The sequence below is a fragment of the Lacerta agilis genome, chromosome 13, assembly GCF_009819535.1.
Source record: "Lacerta agilis isolate rLacAgi1 chromosome 13, rLacAgi1.pri, whole genome shotgun sequence".
Lineage (NCBI taxonomy): Eukaryota > Metazoa > Chordata > Lepidosauria > Squamata > Lacertidae > Lacerta > Lacerta agilis.
Genome location: NC_046324.1, coordinates 51516650 through 51540250, shown reverse-complemented (window position 1 = coordinate 51540250; position 23601 = coordinate 51516650). Strand labels below are relative to the sequence as shown.

The 23601-nt window shown below is 51.2% G+C and overlaps 1 protein-coding gene across 1 annotated transcript; it reads left to right on the top strand.

Annotated features, from left to right (window-relative positions):
- The first annotated feature begins 1634 nt into the window (after positions 1-1634).
- On the top strand, positions 1635-20562 carry C13H16orf96 (chromosome 13 C16orf96 homolog). Its single transcript, XM_033167911.1, has 16 exons — positions 1635-2335; positions 3477-3581; positions 4479-4559; positions 6008-6076; positions 6635-6773; positions 7888-7961; positions 8120-8230; positions 9823-9897; positions 10076-10240; positions 11468-11586; positions 13005-13067; positions 13180-13266; positions 15415-15574; positions 16192-16291; positions 16675-16761; positions 20238-20562. Exons 1-16 carry the CDS (start codon positions 1913-1915, stop codon positions 20381-20383), a joined length of 2004 nt encoding a protein of 667 aa, XP_033023802.1. The 5' UTR covers positions 1635-1912; the 3' UTR covers positions 20384-20562.
- The last annotated feature ends 3039 nt before the right edge of the window (positions 20563-23601 follow it).

The window sequence follows — 23601 nt, the reverse complement described above, 5'->3', positions numbered from 1 at the left end:
GTGAAAAAAAGGTTAAAAATAGTAGTTTAAACGTTCAAAAATTAAAATCAGGGATAAGAAAGAGATGGAAAAGTCTCTATGAAGTCTGTGGCAGGATTTGAATGACTTCCGTGTTACGATGGACATTTATAAGAGAGTATATTATTGACGATTAAAAAGAAAATGGAGATTAATGGGTGCTGCACTAGATAACATAAGCAGTGAATGAATGATGCGGTGGCGGGAAGTCGTAGGGAACTGAAGAAGAATGCACAGTGAACAAATAATGTGATTTTTTTGTATTTCCGTTTTGATTATATATGTGTGTGTGTTTCTTATAGCCTTTTAATATTAAAAGTCTCGAGTCCCCGAGAGCCGAGCGACATCTCCCAAGTCGGTGTCCACCGCTGCCTCCTGTGGGAGGGAGTTCCGTAGTTTAACTCTGCGCTGCATGAAGAAGGACTTTCTTTATCTCTCCTGAATCTGTGGAACTCTCTTCCACAGGAGGCAGCAATGACCAACTCTGATGTCTTTTTTAAAAGGATTGGGCAAAGTAATGGAGGAGAGGGCTATCGATGGCCACTACTAGTCACGATGCCTCTTGTCACCTCCTCAGTTAGAGACATCAGTGCAGGAGACCACAGGCTTGGGGAGGGCTCTTGTGGCCTCATCCGGCAGCTTCTTCTGAAATTTTTACTTTGGGGATATATTTTGAATTTATTTCTGGTTTTCTGTACTCTGGTCTGATCAACTGCAAAGTGAGCAGTTCAGCAACCAAACAGTTCTGAAGACATTAAGGAAAATGACATATAATGGAATTGAAAAGGGTGTTTAAAATAACCTTTGTTTAAAAGAAAGAAAGAAAGAAAGAAAGAAAAGAAGCTTTTCTTTGGGGAATTACAGGGACAGAACTACCTAAATTGTATAGAAATTTATTCATGTATTCTACTACAGAAGCGAGAATGCTACTTGCCCCAAAATGGAAAGAAGCAGAAGTTCCAGCAAAGGAAGAATTGATACAAAAACTTATGGAATATGCAGAAATGGTGAAACTTACCTGAAAAATAAGAAATCAAGATAACAAACTTTTAATAAAAGAATGGAAATTGTTTTTTTTAAATAAAATATTTACATATAAATTGCAAAGAGATAAACACACTGGCAGGATTATTGTAACAACCTGCAGTTTCATAAGAGTATATATTTAAAGTAGATATGAGCAAATTAAATGAATTTGGATATGCAGAAGATGTTCAAAAATAAATTTAATGAACCGCAGAAAGGGGGAAGGAAGTCAAGCTTTGAAATGTTAAAATCATTGTAAAATTAGTGAAATGTATAAACCTGAAAAGTATAATTTTAAAAAAATGACATTAAGGAAAAGGTTTCCTGCCTCTGCCAGGAGCAGCAGCTGTGTTTGAACTTGCCAGTGGCTCTAGTTTGATGGGCACCATGGGAAGGAGTGCGGCTTGCCAGCCTCCGGCCAACTCCCCGGGTGCCAAGGCACAACACCCCCCCACACACACACCTTCCAGCTGAGCAGCTCCAGCCCCCTCCCTCGCTCATTTCCAAGAGCACCCTCCTCCCTTGGCACCAAATGCTGTTTGAGCATGTGGCTAAAATGGCTCCTTTCCAAGTACTGCCGTGATTCACGGCGGGCTCGGCTTGTTCCCTGCCTGCGCTGCCCATCTTCCAGATCTCCCCATGTTCCGGCATCTCCTAGCAACCGGCAGAAACTTTCCGCGCTGAGCAGAACTCCGAGCAGCAAGCCTGACACTGTTTTCCCCGGATAAATCCCTTGCGCACATTGTCAGTGACTGATTAACTCAGAACCTACTGGGCTGTGTTGCTGTCCTGTCCCCAAGACAACTAGCTAACCTCAGAGTGGAAATCTCGATACCCGGCTCTTTGGAGTCCAGCCGCCGGAAGAATCATGACCCACAGCATCTCCTTTGCAGAGCTGATCAACCTGGCCATTGGGACGCCAGAACTGGGCAATGTCAACTTCAACGCCCTCCACTTATTCCTGCACAGCCTCTTGGATCACCTCCACTTGAAAGACATGAAGAAGGAAATCACCGACGATGAGCTGGACTTCATCAAGCCCCCCAAAGATCTTGCCTCGAGCGTGGTGTCCGCCGAAGTCATGGAGCCGGCCAAGAAATCCAGCTCTATCTTCCACCAGCTGCACGACAGGGTTGTGGCGCTCGAGAAGCAGCTGAGTTTCCTGAACGAGGCTCCCTCCACCGCCGAGCTGCTGGCCCGCAGCCAAGGAGCTGCCCAGCCGGCCCAGGACATGTGGCAGATTATGCAGCTGAAGAAGAAGATGGAAATGAATGAGGCCGGGATGACCAAGGTGAGTCTCCCCTGAAAGAAGAGAGGGGCCTTCTTTCCTTCCTCTTTTTCCTGGGCAGCTGGCGCAGCACACCTGGATGTGGCCCCCTGCCCCACTACCTGCAAAAGAGAAGGGACCATGATGTTTGCAATGGCCCACCATTCATGATCAGGTGGCGGTCTGGAAATGGCCCTGCCTCTGTAGAAGGTGTAGCCAAGGCCTTGAGGGCAGGGATGGGCGAGGCCTCCTGAGGTTGCTGGACTCTGGTTCCCATCAGCGCCAGCCAGCATAGTCCACATTCCAGGGACGTTGTGGCCCAAGAACATCTGGGGGGTCCTAGGCTCCCCATCCCTGGTCCATATCCAACTTCTGAACTCAAGGTCTGCATGTCACACACACACACCCCCCCAGAGGCATGGGAAGGTCAGGTGGTACCCGGTGCGGAAAATTTCTTGTCACCCTCCCCATTGATTCCCCCCCCCCTGCAAAAATTGTTTTACGTTATTTCATATTTTCTTAAAAGGAATAATAGCAAGTAATAATAATAATAAACTTTTATTTATATCCTGCCCTTCCCGGCCAAAGTCGGGTTCAGGGTGGCTAACATCAGATACATAACATTGGTATAAAATCAAACAATAATTAAATTATCTCCTTTAAATTATCTCCTAAAAACATCTCAAAATCAAATTAAAGTCTAATTAGATGGCTTTCCACAGGGTTAGGGTTGGGAACAGTAAGTGCTCCACTGAACTGAAATTTCAGCCTTCACGACATAGGAAAACAGCTATTTTGGTGGAGGAGGGTCAAGATATTAACCGATATGCATGAAATTTCATATATAGCTATATAATCCCTAGTATAGTAAGATAAGACCTTCAGAGCAGGCATTTAATTTTTTTTTCTTTTTTAATGAACCGCCCTAGTAGGGCAGGGCAGTAATTGTTCCTTGATAATTTGTCACCCCCTCCATTATGGAACATGGGGTGGAACACCCCCTACACCCCCCTTGCTACGCCTGTGTGTGTGTGTGTGTGTGGAATGAGCACACTTTCCATAGTTCCTATCAATGGCCATCTCTGCTCAGCCCTCCTGCTGATGATCTCCCCAGGTGTCTTCGTCTGGTTCCAGCCGTCACTAACTCCCTCTCTGTCCTGTTCAGGCCATGAATACCTTGCAGGATCTGCTGAACAACATCTGCACCCTGCAAACAACCACAGAAGGCTTTCAAGGAGAGCTGGGGCAGCTGAAGGAGAACTTCACTAAAGTGAGTATCCCCAGACGGTGGAGACGACACCAGGAAGTGGCATCTTTGCAGTGGGGCAGAGGGCATTTTTCTTTTAAAACGAGGGGGGCCCTGTGAATGAAGCCTGTCTGAGCCAGGCCCCCAGACGTGCCTCTCAGAGATGCACAGCCCAACTGTGGTTACTCAGCTGGCATGGGGAGGCACTCTGGACATGCTCAGAGCCCCTCTTTGTACTATTGTTTTATTATTATTATTATTAGCAGCAAGTCCAGCTATTCTGTTTTAATGGCAGGGCACAGTGGGCCATTGGCACAGCTGCACCCGAGTCCCCTCTCCAGCCCTCCAGCCCCTGGTTTATGAGGTCATGATCAGGCCCAAAGATGGCTGGAGTGCAAGTCTTGCTAGGGGAACCAGACACATAGTTCTTGGCAGGGGAGGCCGCAAACGTGCCCTGCTCTGTCACCTTCATTGCATCTTCAACTATCCATCCACTGGAGGTCTTCCAAGTGGTGCGATGGTTGCTTTCATCTACTCTGGAGAGCCTAACTCTGGATCCCCCAGACAATTTTGCAAGCTACTTTGAGGGCTAAATCTCCCACCTCTGTGCAGCTCCGGGTGCCGCCCAGATCACCAATATGTTTTCTGGGTGTGAGGCAACAAAGTGACAGCAGTTCAGCTGCAGATGCTATTGGGTGAAACTCATTCCCTGGACCCATTTCTGCCAAGGTCTGGTTTTGGGGCACAATCAACTTCAGTCCTCCTGACCCACAATGCCCTTCCGGAGCGTTACGGTGGGAGAGAGTGGATGTGGGATTCTCAATGCCATTGTTTGGCTCCCGTCTTTTATGTAAGATGCAAGTTAGAGACCAAAGTTGATACCGCTTACGATTACATAATAACCATGTGATAAATAAACAGCTCAACGCTGACGAATTGAGGGAGCAGCTCACCCGATTAGATGAGCAGGCCAGAAAGATGGACGGGATCAGGGAGCAATTGGTGAGTGCAACCCGCCCCCCCCCGGGACTCCCACCCACCCTGCCCTACATCGCGAAAGCCGAGAAGGTGCCCTTGCTCTGTGCTGAGGCTGGACAGGAGACTTAAATGTTGCTTGTGTGTTTGGAGCCAAGAAGAAGGAACCCAGGACAAGAGTGATGCCTTCCTTCCCGCCTCCTGACCTACTGTATAATCTGGTGTATAAGACTACTCTTTAATCCAGGAAAATCTTCTCAAAAGTGGGGGGTCGTCTTATACGCCGGGTGGAGAATCTGTGGTCGAGTATATCTCAAACTCTATATTTTAACTGGGAAAGTTGGGGGTCGTCTTATATGCCGGAAAATACGGTACCCGTCCTGGGACCAGGTGGCTCTTCTCAAAGCTGAGCCTAAGATCGTAAAAAGGACCTGCCGAATCAGGCCAGTGGCCCATCTAGTCCAGCACCCTGTTCTCACAGGGACCAGCCAGATGCCTCTTCCGGGAAAGCCACAAGCAGAGCAGCCCTCTCCCCTCCTGCGGTTTCCAAGCAGGCCCTCTTCCTTCCCCAGAGGAGGCTTTGTCCCTGTTTTAGTTGGGAGACCAGCCAGCCTTGCATGTGAGCCCAGGACACCCACGGCTCGCTCGGAGCCAGTGCCGTAGGAAGGGGGGAGCGTTGGGGTTGGATTGCCCCGGGTGCCACTCTGGGAGGGGTGACAAGATGGCCCCTGCCTCCCCCCCCCCAGGTGTACAGCCCCTTACGAGCTGCTGCTTGCGAGCGGCACCCCGTACAGACTGCGCACTTGCGGCATTCCATATGGAGTGCGCACGCAGGGAAGCTGCACATGCGCAGTCCGTACGGGGGTGCCAAAAAAAATATGCACTGGGTACAATCTGGGCTTGCTACGCCACTGCTCTGAGCACCACACACGCCTCTCTCTTGACCTCTCTCTGCCTCTTGTTACCGCTGCCCTGCTTCTTCCTGGCCCAGCTCTCTCCAGGGGCATTGATGGAGGTGAGGGGAACGTCAGGCGTCCTCCCTGGTCAGAGAAAGGGTGGGATATAAATTGAATAATGAGCACCTCAATAAATGCTGTACCAAATCATAGCAATCGGGGGGGGGGGCTTCCAGCAGGAAATGCAGGAGGTGGCTGTTGTCCCAGGTTAATTAATCAAGGACCCTTCCACAAAGCGGCTCAGAAGGGCAGACAGCGGGGGGGGGGAGGCGAGCTTTGCTGCCCCTCACTGGGCCCAGTCTCCCTGCCAAGTCAAGTGGCTCAGTGTGGCTCATGTACAGAGGCTGGCGATACAGGAAGACCGCTTAGCCAAGCTGAGCCCGTCTGCAGGTGGGGTGGGGTGGGGTGGGGTGGGGTGGGGAGTCTCCTGGTTTCTTTACGGCCTTTATCGCTCCCAGGCTGGGCCGTGAGCGATGGCCTTCCCCACGCAGGTCCTCACCTCCTCCTTTCCTAACACAGGGGAAGTTGGGCTCCGACTCTTCGGACCTGGTGCACTGGAGCTCCCTCTGCGAGATGCTCACGGGAAAGGTGAGTGCGGGGACAGAGGAGGTGGGGCAGGAAGGCAGGTTCCCAGCCCCCATGCCCAGGCAGCCCTCTCATGAGATCCTGCAGCCCCGTGGAAAAGGGAGGCGGGAGAACCTCAGTGCAGAAGCAGCAGGATGGAATGGAATGGTCTCCCTCGGGAGACAGTGGGCTCTCCTTCCTGGGATGTTTTTAAGGACAGGTTGGATGGCCATCCGAGTCACGGCACCAGAATTATAGCACTAAAAATGCTACACCATGGCTGCCTTAGCTGAGATTCCTGCATTGCAGGAGGTTGGACTAGAAGACCTTGGGGTCCCTTCCAACTCTCTGATTCTATGAGTTTGTCTCGCTGTTGAATGGCTCTCACTCAAGGCTCAAACAGTCAGACCCTTGCTGCACCCAGCCCAGTTTTGTCTGCTCTGGCTGGCGGCTGTGGCTCTCCTGGTCTCTCCCAGCCTAGGGATTGAGCTTGGGACGTTCTGCCTGCAAGGCAGGCATTCTCAGCCCACCCATCCTGGTTTCCCCTCCATGGTCTCTCCTGCACATGTGGTTGTGTTGCAGAGCTACACCGACTCGGAGATCTTGGAGAAGTCGTCCCGGGAAGTGCTGGCTACCCTGGGACAGCTGCCCGAGAAGCACGAAGTGCTCCTGGCCCAAATCACTCAGCTGGAGGAGCAGATGAAGCGAGCCGGCCTTTGGGGTGAGTCCTTGGGTGACCCCACACCCACCCCAAGCATGCCAGGGAAGGAAGAGCCATACACTGGGGGGGGAGCAGCACTCAGTTGGGGCTGACATCTGACCCAGAGGCCCCACCAACACACCTGGGGTGGAATTGCAAGGCACACCCACCCAGCCCAGCCTCGTCAGCTGGTGGGCCGGTCTGGAGCCGAGCTCAGGGGCCAAGTGTGGAGATGCGCTCTCTGCATGCTCAAAGGCACCCTCTGTTACAGTTACCTTGGCTCCTCCAGAGTCAGAGCAATGGCCCATCCAGCCCAGCCTCCTGTTCTCCCAGTGGCCAACCAGGTGCCCCAAAGGGAAAGCAGTAAGCAGGAACTGAGCAGTGTGGGAATGTTCAGGGAGGCAGGAGAGGATATATTGTTTATTAATATCCTTCCTAACTTGTGCTAGCAAGTTTTATAATTTAGCAGAGTTTTACATTCCCCAGATAGCTGGTTGCAGGCTTGTTTAAGCCTCTAAATATTAGGTTCCTGGAAAGGTCCCTTATATCTTTCTTAAAAGAATAAACACGCCACAATCTTGTTTAAAGTATATAAAAGAAGTTTACTCACATCATCAGTTCACAGTTGGATCCCTGAAGGCAGACTTAGTTACAAAGTATATACATGTGGATCTATCCCATATGTCCTCTGTTGGCTGGAACAGAGCCAACAGAGCATCTCTAGCTAAAAACTGCTCCAAGGACGGAGGTAGTCAAAGAGAGAGAGAGAGTGTGCAGCGTGTCTTGTCCTTTTGTTACCTGGACAGGTAAGGTCCCGCCCACCTCTAGTCACATGCAAAGGAAGGGTGCTCCAGGCCAGGAGGAAACAGGAAGTTTTCGACTGGTTGGACCAAACATTCCCCCCGCATGTCCACTCTAGGAAAACAAGGAATGTTGTACTTGACTGCTACTTATGTATCACACACCCCACATAGAAGAGTAACTTTTGCTTCCTGCAGTTTCCAGACACTGGGATTCAGAAGTGTGGCTGGCTCCCACTGTGGAGGGCAGGGTGACTAGGAGCCATCGCTTCCTCTCTCCTCCAGAAATTTGGAGGGCGGGGCAGCCCAGCTGTGAGCCTTCTCTCTGCTTGCAGGCTTTTCTGGAGAACCACTCGAAATAGAGACTCTGCTGGAGCGAATAAATTTGATCCAAAGTCAGGCTGAGAAGGTGAACTTTTGGAGCACGGGGCAGGAGGGGAAGGGGGCGCTCAAGAAGGTCCTCCACACCACCCACCCAGCTGTTGCCTGTCTGGTGGGTGTGCACCCGGTAGCACCCAAGGGTGCACATGTTGAGTCTCCCAGCTCCTTTGCTTGCTTTCTCCCCAGGAGAAGGAATCGCTGCAGGGCACCATGGACCAGATGCATAGACTGAGGGATCAGTGCGAGAAGCTGCAGACGGGGATGGAGAGGCTGATGAAGAGCACGTCAGACATCCAGGTGAGCAGCGTCACTCACCTGGGAAACTCTGTACGAAAATAAGAAGGGAGCCCGTCTAGCTCAGGGGTAGGCAACCTAAGGCCTGGGGGCCGGGGGCGGCCCAATCGCCTTCTCAATCCGGCCCACGGACATCCGGGAATCAGCGTGTTTTTACATGAGTAGAAGGTGTCCTTTTATTTAAAATGCATCTCTGGGTTATTTGTGGGGCATAGGAATTCGTTCATTCCCCCCCCAAAATATAATCCAGCCCACCACATGGTCTGAGGGACAGTGGACCGGCCCATGGCTGAAAAAGGTTGCTGACCCCTGGTCTAGCTAGTAGCTATCAATAGCCGTCACTGCTGATGGCAAGGAAAATATAAGTTATAAAAGGAGAATTCCTGGATGCCAGGATCCAAGTTTAGGGCAAGTACTCTTTGGTGAGAGAGCCCCAGCCAAGATTTAAAAGCACAAAATATACAGCAAATTGTGGAGATATAGGCTGTTACAATATGCCCTTCTAGGTTTCTTCCAAAGTTCCCCTCTTCCCCTAGTGTAGAAAAAGACCACACATTGGGTGAGTTGAAAATGGTTTACTTACATACCCTCCAAAGGTCAGGTTCATGTGCCTTTCCATACATCAGTCAGAAAAACACAGGCAGTACAACTTGGTTTAGTTACAGTGGTGAAAGTTCCTACATTATTTATATAGAAACACAAGCACATTATTATTATTTGTAACCCGCCTATATGACTGGGTTGCCCCAACCAGTGCAACTGGACTTTGAACACCCATCAACCCTTGGCCTGGTGGAAGTTGAAGAGTCCAACAACATCTGGAGGGCGGCAGGTTCCCCATCCCTGGCCTGTTGTATCTCCCACCCACCCACCCACCTCTGCCTTTCCAGATGGGGCCGGTACATTTTCACCTTGCTGCCAGCCAGTGTCTGTGTGAGGGGCAGGGAATATCTCCCAGGGTGGGAGGCTGGGAGAAGAAAGGGAAGCTCCCAGGGAAGAGCTGGGAGGGTCCACCCCTTCTGGTTGAGGCAAGGGTCAATATTATCCCTGAGAGAGGGCTTTGTATTCCCCCTTCTCTTCTCTTCTCTCTTGTTGTTTTACTCTTGCTTAGATTGGTTTGCTTTTTTATTGTATTGTATAATGCGGGTGGCGCTACGGTCTAAACCACAGAGTCTAGGGCTTGCCGATCAGAAGGTCGGCGGTTCGAATCCCCGCGACGGGGTGAGTTCCCGTTGCTCGGTCCCTGCTCCTGCCAACCTAGCAGTTCGAAAGCATGCCAGTACAAGTAGAAAAATAGGTACCGCTCTGGCGGGAAGGTCAACGGTGTTTCTGTGTTCTGCTCTGGTTCACCAGAAGTGGCTTAGTCATGGTTCCCATTTGACCCGGAAGCTGTACGCCGGCTCCCTCAGCCACTAAAGCAAGATGAACGCCGCAACCCCAGAGTCATGCGACTGGACCTAACGGTCAGGGGTCCCTTTACCTTTACCTATAATGAAAAATATCACTTTAAAACTTGTGCAAAAACACACGTGTGTTCCGAATAATCTCGGGGCACAAATGCAGGTTTCAAGTGTGGCTTCTGTTCCTGTGCACAGACCATGCGCATCATGTTGGAGCAGCTGGATATCGCAAAGGCAGACAAAGCCATGATCCAGGAAGAGATGAGCGTGGTAAGTGGACCACGTGGAGCTGGGAGGGGGCTCTTGCCTCCGGGGGGGGGGGCGCATGGTCTGAGTGACGGGGCCCCTTCCGACTCTGAGAGCTTAGCCCTCTAGGGGAGGGCTGTCTTCCTTGCCCCCCCCTGCTGCTGGAGGGCACTGGGGAGGGTCTTGCTGCTTCTCCCTGCAGAAAGCCGACAAGAGCCAGCTGGAGGCCAAGGCGAACCAGGTGGAGCTGCAATCAGCCACCGACCAGCTGAGCGATATGATGCAGGACCTGCTGCAGAAGATGTCCCTGCAGGACAAGGACTGGCAGAAGGCCCTGGAGAAGCTCTTCACCGACATGGACTGCAAGGTGATGCCCTCCCTGCAGAGCAGAGCCTGGCAGAGCCACCAAGCGCAGGCGGGCATCAGGGGCAGCCCGGATGAAGCCTCGCTTGCTGGGACCATGTGGGTTCTGGGTTCCAGCAAGACCTTGCGAGAGTGGAGGCCTCCATGTGATTTTGCATGGCTCTTGCGAGATCTCACCGGAAACCACCATGGTTGCTTCTCTGGCAGCGGAGGGGCGCCCATGGAAGTGCTCCTTGGAATCCGCCGCCTGAGGCGAATGTCTCCATCTGCCTCATGGGTGGCCCAGCCCTGGCAGACATCCTTAGCAGTGCGCAAAGTTCCCAGCCAGCAATCCCAGAGCTCAGTGTGGTGTAGTGGTTAAGAGCGGTAAACTCGTAATCTGGTGAACCAGGTTCGCGTCCCCGCTCCTCCACATGCAGCTGCTGGGTGACCTTGGGCTAGTCACACTTCTCTGAGGTCTCTCAGCCCCACTCACCTCACAGAGTGTTTGTTGAGGGGGAGGAAGGGAAAGGAGAATGTGAGCCGCTTGGAGACTCCTTCGGGTAGTGATAAAGCGGGATATCAAATCCAAACTCTTCTTCTTCTTCCTCAAAACCTCCTGGTGTTCCTTGCCTGGTGTCATGGGCTGGTTGGACACAGAGGAATGGTGGGAGGAAATGGCTGGGGAACCCCCACGGGAAGAAGGCTCAGAGCCTGGGGACGATGATGGTCAGAGGGAGAAGACTGGGAGGAGGTGTCAGAAAAAGGAACAGGGCTGTGTGAGCTGGGAGAGTCAGTGGCAGAGAGAAGTCCAGAATCAGAGGCAGAAGCTGAAACAGCAGAGGAGGGAGGCCAAGAGGCAGGGATGAGTCCACCTGGTGAAGAGGCAGAGGGGTCTCCCTCTCCTGCTGCAACTCCTGCTGGTCTCCCAGAACCAGGAGAGGCATGAAGAGGGCGAAGGAGAAGTTAGCTTCACATAGGCATAGTCTCAGATTGCCTGGGGGAAACCCTGGAGAGGAGGAGACATAGTCAGATGTGGGGACATTGTTATTAAAAAATGTATATCCTCTTGACCTTTAGTCTTGGCCACTGATCTGTGGGGAGGGGCAAGACCTACTGTGGATGAGCTGCTGTGTTCATTTGGCCAGACACTCCGCCAAGTCTGTGCGGATCCTGGCCTTGCTTATAAAGCGTTAACTCCAACGTGCACAATGCGACTGACCACTGGCTCACTCCTGCCACCTCCCCACAGCTGGACCGCATGGCCCTGGACCCTCTGAGCCGGCAGCTGGAGCAGGTGTGGCAGGTCATCAAGAGGTACCTGAGCGAGGGCCCCCGCTTTGACGCAGACAGTGCCGCCGGCTTTAAGAAGTGAGTGGGGCTCACACGTGAAAAACAAAGACCACCACGGCCAATCACAAATGAACAACCACACCCTAGGCCAACCCCAGCCTCTCTCACCACCAACACAAGCGAACAAAAGAGAACCTGCACAAGCAGCGCTGGCATCAAACCCTACAAATATTAAATAAAATAGAAACATTGCCACCTGATCCCACCCCCACCCATCCTCCCACCCCCGTCCACCTCTTTCCCCCCTTTTCTTCCCAATGTCTCAACAAATGAAACTGATTTGTAAAAACGATACATGTAAAAAATACGAGAGAGAGAGACATTGCACATACTTTTGTAAATCAAAAAATATTTAATAAAAATTCCTCCAAAAAAGGAGAAGTGAGTGGGGGGGGGTTCGGTGGGGAAGCTGGAGCTGAGCATCTTCTCTCCATCGCGGTGAGATGCCGGGCAAGGGTATCCCCTCTGCAGTGCCAGCAGCCACTAGTTTTTGCAGCACCGCTGCAAATCTGCCTCAAGGCTTACAGGGTGTCAGGATTTACGATCTTCCTCTCACACCAAGAGACAGCAGGCTGGCGGTTTTATAACTTTAAGATTTGTTGGTATTTACACAGTAGTTTGGGATGCGGGTGGCGCTGTGCTCTAAACCACAGAGCCTAGGGCTTGCTGATCAGAAGGTCGGCGGTTTGATTCCCCACGACGGGGTGAGCTCCCGTTGCTCAGTCCCTGCTCCTGCCAACCTAGCAGTTTGAAAGCACGTCAAAGTGCAAGTAGGTAAATAGGTACCGCTCCAGTGGGAAGGTAAACGGCGTTTCCGTGCGCTGCTCTGGTTCGCCAGAAGCGGCTTAGTCATTCTGGCCACATGACCCGGAAGCTGTATGCCGGCTCCCTCGGCCAGTAAAGCGAGATGAGCGCCGCAACCCCAGAGTCATCCCCGACTGGACCTAACGGTCAGGGGTCCCTTTACCTTTACACAGTAGTTCAGCCTGACCACACAGCTCAGTCTTCCTCACTCGATGGGGCAGTTGATCCCACTGGAGGGTAGACTCTTTTCCAACAGGATATACGCCATCTGCCCTGCCTTCTGTTGCCCTGACACCAAGCCTGAACTCTGCTCTGAATTTACGACTTGTACTCCAGGACAAGAGGGGCTCGCTTCACCCTCCGCATGTGAAGAAAGCAAGCCTCGATGTCACTTTCGGCCTGCCACCCCCCTTGGTCCTCGGAGCCCTCGCTGTCGCTCTGGGAAGGGACATTCCTGACACAGGGTTTGACACAGATGCCCGAGTGGCAGAGTGCAGGCTGGCAAGGGGGCTGGCTTGTTCTGCCGGTCCTGGGGATACTTGACCACCACCCAACCTGCCACCTGAGACAGATGGATGGTAAAAGGATGTCTTTCCTCAGGTGGTCAACTCGGGTCTCTTTGTGCTTTTCAGACAGCTCTTTGAGAGAGTGAAATGCATCTCCTGCGACCGGCCAGTGACCATGATGACCGGGCCGTGAGTACAGAACCCCTTGGTATCTTGCGGGGTGGGGGGAGGGTTGCTGCTTTGGAGGAGAGGCAGCCCTGGGGGTCCCCTGTCTCACCCCCCTCTCTTTCCTTCTTTGCAGACACATGGTGACCAAGCGGAAGGGCAGCCTGCGCCCTCGCCCGGCTAGTGCCAGCGGCTATGAACACCTGGCACGGCTGGAGAGGAAGTGAGGAGGGGGCACTGCGATGGGGGGGGAGTCGTGGTTGGGGGGCCCTCCTGCTGATCACCCCACTCAGAGGGATGCTAAGGGGGGAGGGTCGGGCGGGCGGCCTGGGCCCTTTCTGCATCTAAAATCGGGTGGGCAGAATCAGGGCTCAACCAATCTTAAGGGTAATCTTTCATGATGTGGCTCCCTGCTCAAGGCCAAGATTTGGCTCCCCCAAATGGATCTTCTCAATTAAGGATAAACAAAATGAAAAATAAATAAATAATCCTTCCAGTAGCACCTTAGAGACCAACTAAGTTTGTTCTTGGTATGAGCTTTCGTGTGCATGCACACTTCTTTTTCTCAAGCTCTGGGAGGAAGACCCTTCGTCGCCCCCAGACAGCCACCCAACCTCAAACAACTCCTCACCCACAATAATACAACCACAGGACTCAACGTGGACACTGGTACCAGAGCCTGCAATAAACCCAGATGCCAACTTTGCTGCCACATAAACCCGGACAACACCATTACTGGTCCCAACAACATCAAACATACCATCTCAGGACTATTTAATTGCTCATCTTCCAACATTGTGTATGCAATCAAATGCCAACAGTGCCCTTCAGCTCTCTATATTGGACAAACAGGCCAAACCCTACGCCAAAGGATAAATGGACATAAATCTGATATCAGGAATCACAAGACAGAGAAACCAGTAGGAGGAAGAAGAGTTTGGATTTGATATCCCGCTTTTCACTACCCGAAGGAGTCTCAAAGCGGCTAACATTCTCCTTTCCCTTCCTCCCCCACAACAAACACTCTGTGAGGTGAGTGGGGCTGAGAGACTTCAGAGAAGTGTGACTAGCCCAAGGTCACCCAGCAGCTGCATGTGGAGGAGTGGAGACGCGAACCCGGTTCCCCAGATAACGAGTCTACCGCTCTTAACCACTACACCACACTGGCTCTTCATTCTATAAAAGATCTCAAAGTAGCTGTCTTATTACAAAGGAATTTCAGAAATAGACTGGAAAGAGAAGTGGCTGAATTGCAACTAATCACCAAACTTAAAACCATGGAGAAACCTGGTCTGAACAAAGACATTGGATTCTTATCTCATTATACATGACAAAGCTATCTTTAGCCATCTCACCCCTTGCCTTTCCCCGTAAGACCAATTGCAGTTGTCTACAGGTTTTCCACACCTATCAGCCGATCACCCATTCCCACCACCCTTCTGAGTAATACCCTTCCCCACTCTCTCACTATATATAAGGATCTGGTGACTTCCGTTTCAGTGTATCTGAAGAAGTGTGCATGCACACGAAAGCTCATACCAAGAACAAACTTAGTTGGTCTCTAAGGTGCTACTGGAAGGAATATTTTTTTATTTTGTTTTGACTATGGCAGACCAACACAGCTACCTACCTGTAACTCAATTAAGGATGTTCTCGATTTTTCACCCCCTCGGCTTGGCGCCCTGTGCAGGGGAACCGCCCCCACCACCCCAAATCTAGTGCTGCAGACAGCCACTTCTCCCAGGCCATACGTCCAGTTTTCCCCGGACATATCCAGGACTCCAATGGCGAAATTACCATTCGGGGGGAATTTCTAAAAATTAGCAAAATGTCCCGGTTTCCCCCCTCCCCCCCAAAAAAAGCTCAAAAACTTTTTGTATCTGGATACTTCTTGAAATACTGCAACCCACGTCTGGGCAGTTTTCCACTTCATTTGTGATTTCTAGACATGGGTCTGAGCAGTTTCCCCCTCGTCCCACTCCTCTCCCTTCAAACCAGAACAAACAGCAACCTTTGGAAAACCCAGCTGCCATGAGCTCTGTCCGAATGGGCGCTAAAGAGCAGTTTTCCCTGGGGGGGGGGAAGGAAGGCAGTGAGACAAGAAGTTTGGAGAAGCCCTCAGCCTCTCTGGTTCAATGTATTTTACCTTCCTGTTTCTGGTGGCCAGCCTCTCTCCAAAGTCCCTTTTGTCCCCAGGGCCAGGGCTTTTTTTTTTTTACCAGGGGGAACTCACAGGAACTCAGTCCCGGCACCTCTCAGGTGGGTTCTGCCTCCTCTGGTGAGTGCCACTGTCCAGAGGACTGGCAGTCTCCAGCCCTGGTGGGCACCACACCTTGGTTCTGAGCCCCCTGGCCTGGTCTTCTTTCCTCAGGGACGGGGAGGCAAGTGAGACGAGTACCAACCAGCCCCCGCACACCTGCTGGCAGTGCCAGGCCCATCACCAAGCATGCCGCATCAAGCGCCTCACCAGATCCCAGGACCTCACCACCATCTACCCCTATGCAGACCTGGCAGCCATCACTTACGACAACGTGAGCAGCCGCTGGGCCACCTCGAGGCGCCTGCTGGGGGGGGGGATGCTGGGTGCGGAGTGAGAGATCTGTCTGGAGGACCACTGGATCTGGGGCACCAAAGGCCCATCTAGTCCAGCCTTCTGCTTGTGGCCAGGTGGGGCTGGCCAAGAAGCCGGCAAGCCCAGCTGAAAAGCCAAAGCCCCCGGAACTGCCGGGAGGTAGACTGTCTCTGAACATGGAGGTTCGACTGCTGTGATCCTTCTCTCCTCCTCTGTGAAGGCATTGGGTGGTAACGCTTTCTTCAAGAGATCTGAGCTGGTAGTTGGGCCTGGGTTGGGTCCGTTTGTTCGTTATTCCCAATATTTATATGCCACCTAGTACGAGTAAAAACTAAAAACAACAACAAAATGCAACTTGAAACTAAAAATCTAAACAAAAAGCAGTGGAAAGAAATATTCACGACTGCCGTTGTCTTCACCTGGCGCCTAAAAAGGTCGTTGTGTAGGCCGACCTCTCTGGAGGTGCCAGCGCTGGAAAGGCCCTGCCTCCCATTTGTTTCATTTTGCCCACACTCCGCCCTGACCTTACTGGGCCTTGGCTCGGCTCATCTCTCACAGCCTTTGTCCCCCTTTCAGACCGAGGTGGACATCCTTGGCGTCAACGGCGTCCTCTACAAAGGCCGGATGGGATCCCAAGCCGTCGAGCGCTCCCTCGCCCTCCAGAGGGAATTCACAGGTGCGGCACAGGGCTCTCCCCCTTGGGGGCAGTGGGCACGTCTATGCCAGTCCTCTTTGGGGTCCAGTTGCCCTTCTGCCTGGGGCTTCACCCGCACAAGGACCTGGCCTCTAGCTCTCTCTCTCTCTCTTGATGGGTTTTTTCCATGACTGGCTTGAAGCAGAGTTAAAACAGGGGCTCTGAGCAGCGTATCTCAGCTCCTCCCCTGGTCTCCCTGGTCTAGTGTGCCAACTCTACCCGCTACACCACACTGCCTCTCCTGCTGGAGCAAGAGGCAAATGAGTGAGCAAGCAGGCGGCCAATGGGGAAGGGGGGGAGGAGGAGCAGCTTCAGGGGCTTTGGGTGGTGGGCTGACCGGCCTTCTCGCTTTCCTCCCCTGCCAGTCCTGAAGTCCCCCCGGCCCCCCTTGGGGAACAGGATGGAGAGAGCCCGCTCTGCCTATGCCGACTTCAGCACCTCCCCCTATGCAAGTGAGTCTTCTAAGCACGCCTGGGCTGGGGGGGGGGCAACTGGGAACTGGGGAAGAGGGGCTGGAATCGGACTCGGGAGAGGGGGGCCGTGATCTGTGGGGGGACGGTACCAGCTAGGAGCTGCAGAATGGGCCAAATAAGAGAATCCCTGCTCCACAGGGTTGCTTGAGCCTGGATCCAGCAAAGGCTGTATTGCAGTTGCTAAATCGTATGGCAACAGAAAGCACAAACAGCTGTTGCTTCTATCTCTCTCTCTCTTTTTATTAATTTTTTGAAAATTTTTAATTGAATAAAATAAAACTACCGTATATACCCGAGTATAAGCCGACCCGAATATAAACCGAGGCACCTAATTTTCCTACAAAAACATGGGAAAGCTTATTGACTCAAGTATAAGCCGGTTCACCTTTGCCGCTGTGGAAGAGGAGGAGGAACGAGCAGCCCAAAAGCAGCCCTTTGGGCTGCTCCTTCCTCTTCCTCCTTTGCCAAGTTTGCATTTATGCGAGCAGTTCAGGAATGGAACAAGCTGCCTGGGGAGAGTAAAGAACCGCCGTTCTTGTACACTTCTTAAGGAATAGTTGACTGGGGAGAGCGGGTGGAGGCATGAGCGGAGAGAAAGGGCTTCTTTCTCGTCGCCCCCACCGCCCGCCTCGCTCGAGTATAAGCCGAGGGCAGCTTTTTCAGCACAAAAAATGTGCTGAAAAACTAGGCTTATACTCAAGTATATACGGTAAATTATTAGTTAGAATTTTAAAAGAAGAAGAGAGAAAAGAGCTGGAGGAAAGCACAGCGACAGAAATCCATAAAAAAGTTAAATATCTAGGAATTTGGTTAACAACAAAAAATATAAATGTATATAATGATAATTATGAAAAAGTTTGGTATGAAATAAAAATAAATTTAGAAATATGGAGTAGAATGGACCTTTCCCTACTAGGAAGAATTGCAGTGATAAAAATGAATGTGTTGCCAAAAATGCTCTTTCTTTTCCACAGTCCCAGTAATAGTTAAAGATGAATGCCTCAAAAGATGGCAAAAGGAGATATCTAAATTTGTCTGGCAGGGCAAGAGGCCAAGGATTAAATATAAGATATTTACAGATACAAAAGAAAGAGGAGGCTTCACCCTCCCAGACCTTAAATTATATTATGAGGTGGCTTGTTTGGTATGGATTAGGGACTGGCTAAAACTGGAAAAGTATAAAGCTTTGGATGTGGAAGGTCATGATAACAGATTTGGATGGCACGCATATCTTTGGTATGGGAAAGGAAAGATACATAAAGGATTCTACAATCATATAATTAGGAGATCATTAATGAAAATGTGGGAAAGGTATAAATATTTGATAGAACAAAAAACACCTTGGTGGCTATCACCAATTAAGGCTTCACTGCTCAAACCGCTTGGAAAAATGGCCTACATACAAAGACTTACTGGAAGACAAAGATGGAAAATGGAAGTTAAAAGACTATGAGGAAATAAAAGGATATGTTGAGAGTTGGCTACATTATAGACAATTAAATGAAATTTATAAAGAAGACAATAAAAAGGGTTTAGTTATACTGTTTCTAGATTTCAAAAAGAAGTAGTGGATAAGAAGGTAAAGTTGCTGAAGAATACTTACAGTATTTTGTTAGAATGGGAGATGAAGGATGAGGAAGTGAAATCAGTAATGATTAAATGGGCTCAAGATGTGGGGCACAATATACAATTTGAGGACTGGGGAAAGCTTTGGAAAGTAAATTTGAAATTCACAGATTGTTCTTTGTTGAAAGAGAATTATTTAAAAATGATGTATAGATGGTATATTACACCAGTCCAGATGTATAAGACCGAGACAAATTTGTGTTGGAAATGTAAAGAAAAAGAAGGGACTTTCTTTCATATGTGGTGGGAGTGCAGAGAAGTTAAAAAATATTGGGAAATGATTTATAATGAATTGAAAAAAATGTTTCAATGGACTTTTGTTAAAAAGCCAGAAGCCTTTTTGTTAGGAATTTTAGGTCAATATATACCAAAGAAAGCAAGGAATTTATTTATGTATGCTACTACTGCAGTGAGAGTTCTGTTGGCACAAGGATGGAAGAAATACCATCGAAGGAACAATGGCAAGAAAAACTGATGAACTATGCAGAATTGGCAAAATTAACAAACAAATTGCGTGAAAAGGATAATCGGGACTTTTTGGAAGAATGGGAAGTGTTACTAATTATTTGAAAAAACAAAGAGACTTAGAATCATTGGCAGGATTTGAATAAACATACACAAATTTTATTGGCAGATAATAAATTTGAATAATAGAAAGATAATATTTACAATTGTACAATGATATGCAGAAATAATAACAATGTGAATTAAAAAAAACAGTTAAGGGAGCTGGGGGAAGTCTTGGAGGGGGAGGGGGAGGGAGGAAAGGGGGGAAATGTGTATGATGGTATTGATTGATGGATCTGTATGTATTGAAATTTTGCTAATAAATTTTTTTTGGAACAAAAAAGAAATTTTTTATACATATAAAACAAAACCATTTCAAACATTAAAATACAGAGTTCTTTCGAATCCTTAGACATCCTTCCGTCCCTCCATGGGTTACATTTTTAAGATTAAATTTACTGCATCTTTTACCCCTATCTATTATATAACCATAATTACCATAAAGAAATTCCACATTACAAGTGTCTGTACATCCCTGCCGAAGATTTTAACTGTTTACAGTGGTCTTTTAAATAAATTACAGATTTACTCCAGTCTGTAGACAATACTTGTTCTTCCTGGTTTCGGATCTTCTCACCATCTCCGCATACTCCCATCAGTTTCACCTCCCATTCTTCTTTTGCTGGTACTCCTCCTTCCTTCCTCCCTTCCATCTCTGGGCTAGTAGCGTTCTCACTGCCATTGTTGCATACATAAAAAGTCTTGGGAACTCTTCACCTATTATACCAAGTAAAATGGCTTCTGGTTTTTGGACAAAGGTATTTTTAAATATTTTCTTGTAACTCATCATTTCCCAGAAAGCCTTTACCAATGTACATGTCCACCACATATGACAGAAAGTGCCCTCTCTCTCTTTACCTTTCCAACACATTTTAGAATTTGTTTTGTACACTTTAGCAATTTTCCTTGGGGTGGGATTAGGTAAAGGTAAAGGGACTCCTGACCATTAGGTCCAGTCATGTCCGACTCTGGGGTTGCGGCGCTCAGTGGCTGAGGGAGCCGGCGTCCAGCTTCCGGGTCGTGTGGCCAGCATGACTAAGCCGCTTCTGGCGAACCAGAGCAGCGCACGGAAACGCCGTTTACCTTCCCGCCGGAGCGGTACCTATTTATCTACTTGCACTTTGACATGCTTTCGAACTGCTAGGTGGGCAGGAGCTGGGACCGAGCAACGGGAGCTCACCCCGTCACAGGGATTTGAACCGCCAACCTTGGGGTTAGATACCGACGATACATCATTTTCACACAATCTCTCTCTCTCTCAGTGCCTTCTATCCGAAGGATAGCACCAGGACGCCAGCATCAGGTGCAGATGCAGCAACAGATCAGCTTCGAGACGGTGGATCGGACTGTGGCCCCCACCTTCAACCAGAGCTACTTCAAGAACGGTGGAAGGTTGCCAGGCATGTGAGCTGCGCCAGTGGCTTGCTTGCCCTTTGGGCAGCTCTGCCAGGCAGCTCCTGGCCCTCCCTTGTGTTAATTGCGGGTGCCCCCTCCCCTGGCAGGTGGGGCTGCGACTCAGGAGTAACTCCAGGGCTGCCCTACTGGGCGTCCCCCCTTCCCTTTGGCTGCCCAACTGAGAGAGGCACCAACCTTGTCACCTCCTGCCACCAGCTGCTGCCTATAGAGGCCCAGTTGCCCCCAGGAGATTGTGGGGGGGGGGGCCTTAGCAGCAGTTGGTGAGCAGCATGGGTGCTGGCAGGGGAGGGGGTCCGGCCAGGTGCCCCTGGGCCTCTCCCCACCCAGAGTTGCCAGAATGCCCCTTTTGGAAGACCCTGTCCCCCGCCCTCACCTGGGGGCATCGGGGGGCCGCAGTCCATGCAGCTCGTCCCTCTCCCCACGTATCCACGCATGCCCACATACAAAGTGGAAGGCTGGAGGTTGTGCGAATGAGTCTTACTTTAATGGCAAAGGAGAGCTTTAGAGGGAGAGAAAGAGATTATGGGGGCATTTCCTGGAGTTTGCAGGGGGGTGAGCTGTGCATGCAATGACCCCCCTCCCCACTTTATCTGTGGGCATGTGAATTATACCCTCTTATTCCCTGGGCAAAAGCTGGCACCAACTCCTCTCCAGCTCTTGCCAACTGCCAGCCCCCCCCCCCAGTTCTTCCCAGGCAGGGCCACAAACCCCCCAAATGCCCCCCATGAGACCCCTGGAGCTACTCCTGATTCTGTCCTTGGGTGGATGTGACTTAGAGTTTGTCGAGCGAGGAAGAAACAGAACCCATAAAGTTTTTATCTGTCTTCTTAATTTGCTGCCAGCCGTTCTTTTGTCGCATTTGGCAAGGCTCACAGAAGGTGGGGTGGCGGGTCGGAACCACTGGGCCTTCTTTGCGGGTATATTGGGGTGGGTGGGAAGACTGGCACACCCTTAGCCACGAGCCAGCCCCAAGCACACAGCAGATACTCCTCCTAGCCTTTGCTCCGGGGGTCTCTGACCTGGTCCCTTTTGGACGCGATGGGCAGAACAGCGATGGCACATGACGGCCTCCCCGTCCCCATGTGACTAAGAAGATGCACAGCCAGCCGGATCCTGGCCTTGGAAGAAACTCTTGAGTGGAGGTTGCCTGGAGTAGCTGCCTTAGGTGGCAGAATCCAGTGGGGTGGCTTCCGGGGAGATCTCATGAGAGCCCTGCAAGATCTCGCTGGGAGCCGCAGGTACAAAACCCTGCTAAGCATGGCATTGGCGACACCTTCCCATTTCACCTCAGGCAGCAAAAGAGGATGAGCAGCGGGGGTGGGGAGCTGAACTCAGCCCTCCCTGCCTGGAGAGAGCATGGGAACCTGGCCTGGGGCACAAGGGGGCAGGCCCCCCTGGCATTCTGCTCAGCCTTCCTGCAAGGCTCCTTTGCAGCAAGTTGAATGTCGGAGGCAGGGCCGTCCTAAGTATATCCAGCGCTGTGGTGCAAAGATCCCTGCAGCGCGCGCGCACACACACACACACACCCATTTCCCAGAGTTGTCAACCTTTTCCCAAGCCTCTGTGGGGCTCGCTCTCTTCCCGCAGAGGTTGGGAGACAAGCTGCACGCCCGCCAGCCATATGGTTGGTGGGGCGCAGCTGTCGGGTGTGCAGAAGGGAAAGGGGAGGCCTCCGGCAAAGCCAGGCAGTCCCCCACTCACTGGGGCGCCCCTGAGAGGCCGGCACCCTGGTGCAATGCTCCAGTAAACCCAATGGGAAAGACGGCTCTGGTTGGAGGGGGGCAGCATCCAGTCTCCACCCCAACCCCCCACCGGTCCTCCCAAGCCATGCCACAAACAACACATCCGGAAAAGAAATTTAGTCCCTTTTTTAAATGGCAGATTATTAAAGCGGAACAAAACCAAAACCCCAACCACCGCCACTTTTTCATGGGGGGCAGTTTAAATCTGAGCATGCAAAAGTGCCCCCGCCCTGCATACAGCAAAGGCACTGGAGTGGGGAAGGAGATCTCTCTCATGCCCCCCCCCCTGCAAAACCAAGACCTTGCTGTGAGTGCGTCCCAAACACAACACACCACCACACCCACACGGATCCAGGCGAGCACAAGCAAAGGAGATCTCTGCCCTGTGATTCCTGCATTGCAGGGGGCTGGACCAGATGACCCCTGAGGGTCCCCCTTCTTCGCACTCTGAAGTTCTCCGCCCTGCCGCTTTCTCGAGCGCTGCGTCGACTACATTACCCAGAAGCCTTTGCTTTGTCGGCCTACTTGTTGCGGGGCGGGCGCCGATGCAGCGGGACTGACAGGTCGGCCCAGCCAGTGAGCAAAGACTCTGCGCGGGCAACCTGGCCATATTAGGTAAAAGGATATCCGCAGGGCCAATGAGCTTGCAGAGGAGGCGGGCGCAGGGAGGGTCCCAGTCACGTGGCGGCTCCGGGGCTGGGAATCAGGCCAGTCCGGCAGAGGGCGGCGCTCGCCGGCTTGGGAACCGCTGCTTCGCGCAGTTTATAGGGCGAGCAGGCGAATAAGGAGGGTCCTCGGCCGAGGCCTGCATTTCTGGGCTATTGCGCAGGACTTTCACAGAAGCACAGAATTGTCGAGTTGGAAGGGGCACCCAGGGGCCATCCAGCCCAACCCCTCGCAGTGCAGGAATCACGTGTCCTGCTCTCTGTCAGCTGTCATCTACCCTGGTGATACGAACCCAGGGCAAGCGCCTGGAGCCCCTGCAATCTCGCACACCGCTTGGTGGAGATTGGGGTGGCCTCTAACAATATATACCTTATGGAAAAGTTTAAGTTCTGTTTAACCGTTTTTTAATTATTGAGTTGTCAGGTTGGCTTTAAAAACGGGACAGAAATTGTTGTTGTTCAGTCGTGTCCGAGTCTTCGTGGCCCCATGGATCAGAGCACGGCAGGCACGCCTATCTTTCACTGCCTCCCGCAGTTTGGCCAAACTCATGTTAGTAGCTTCGAGAACAGTGTCCAACCATCTCGTCCTCTGTCGTCCCCTTCTCCTTGTGCCCTCCATCTTTCCCAACACCAGGGTCTTTTCCAGGGAGTCTTCTCTTCTCATGAGGTGGCCAAAGTCTTGGAGCCTCAGCTTCAGGATCTGTCCTTCTAGTGAGCACTCAGGGCTGATTTCCTTCAGAATGGAGAGGTTTGAACTTCTTGCAGTCCATGGGACTCTCAAGAGTAATTAATACCAGGATGTC

Coding starts and splice junctions, on each gene's coding strand:
- C13H16orf96 (XM_033167911.1), top strand. CDS start 1,913: ATGACCCACAGCATCTCCTTTGCAGAGCTGATCAACCTGGCCATTGGG. Junction 8,231..9,822: donor AGAGCACGTCAGACATCCAG/GTGAGCAGCGTC, acceptor TCCTGTGCACAG/ACCATGCGCATCATGTTGGA. Junction 13,267..15,414: donor CTGGCACGGCTGGAGAGGAA/GTGAGGAGGGGG, acceptor TTCTTTCCTCAG/GGACGGGGAGGCAAGTGAGA.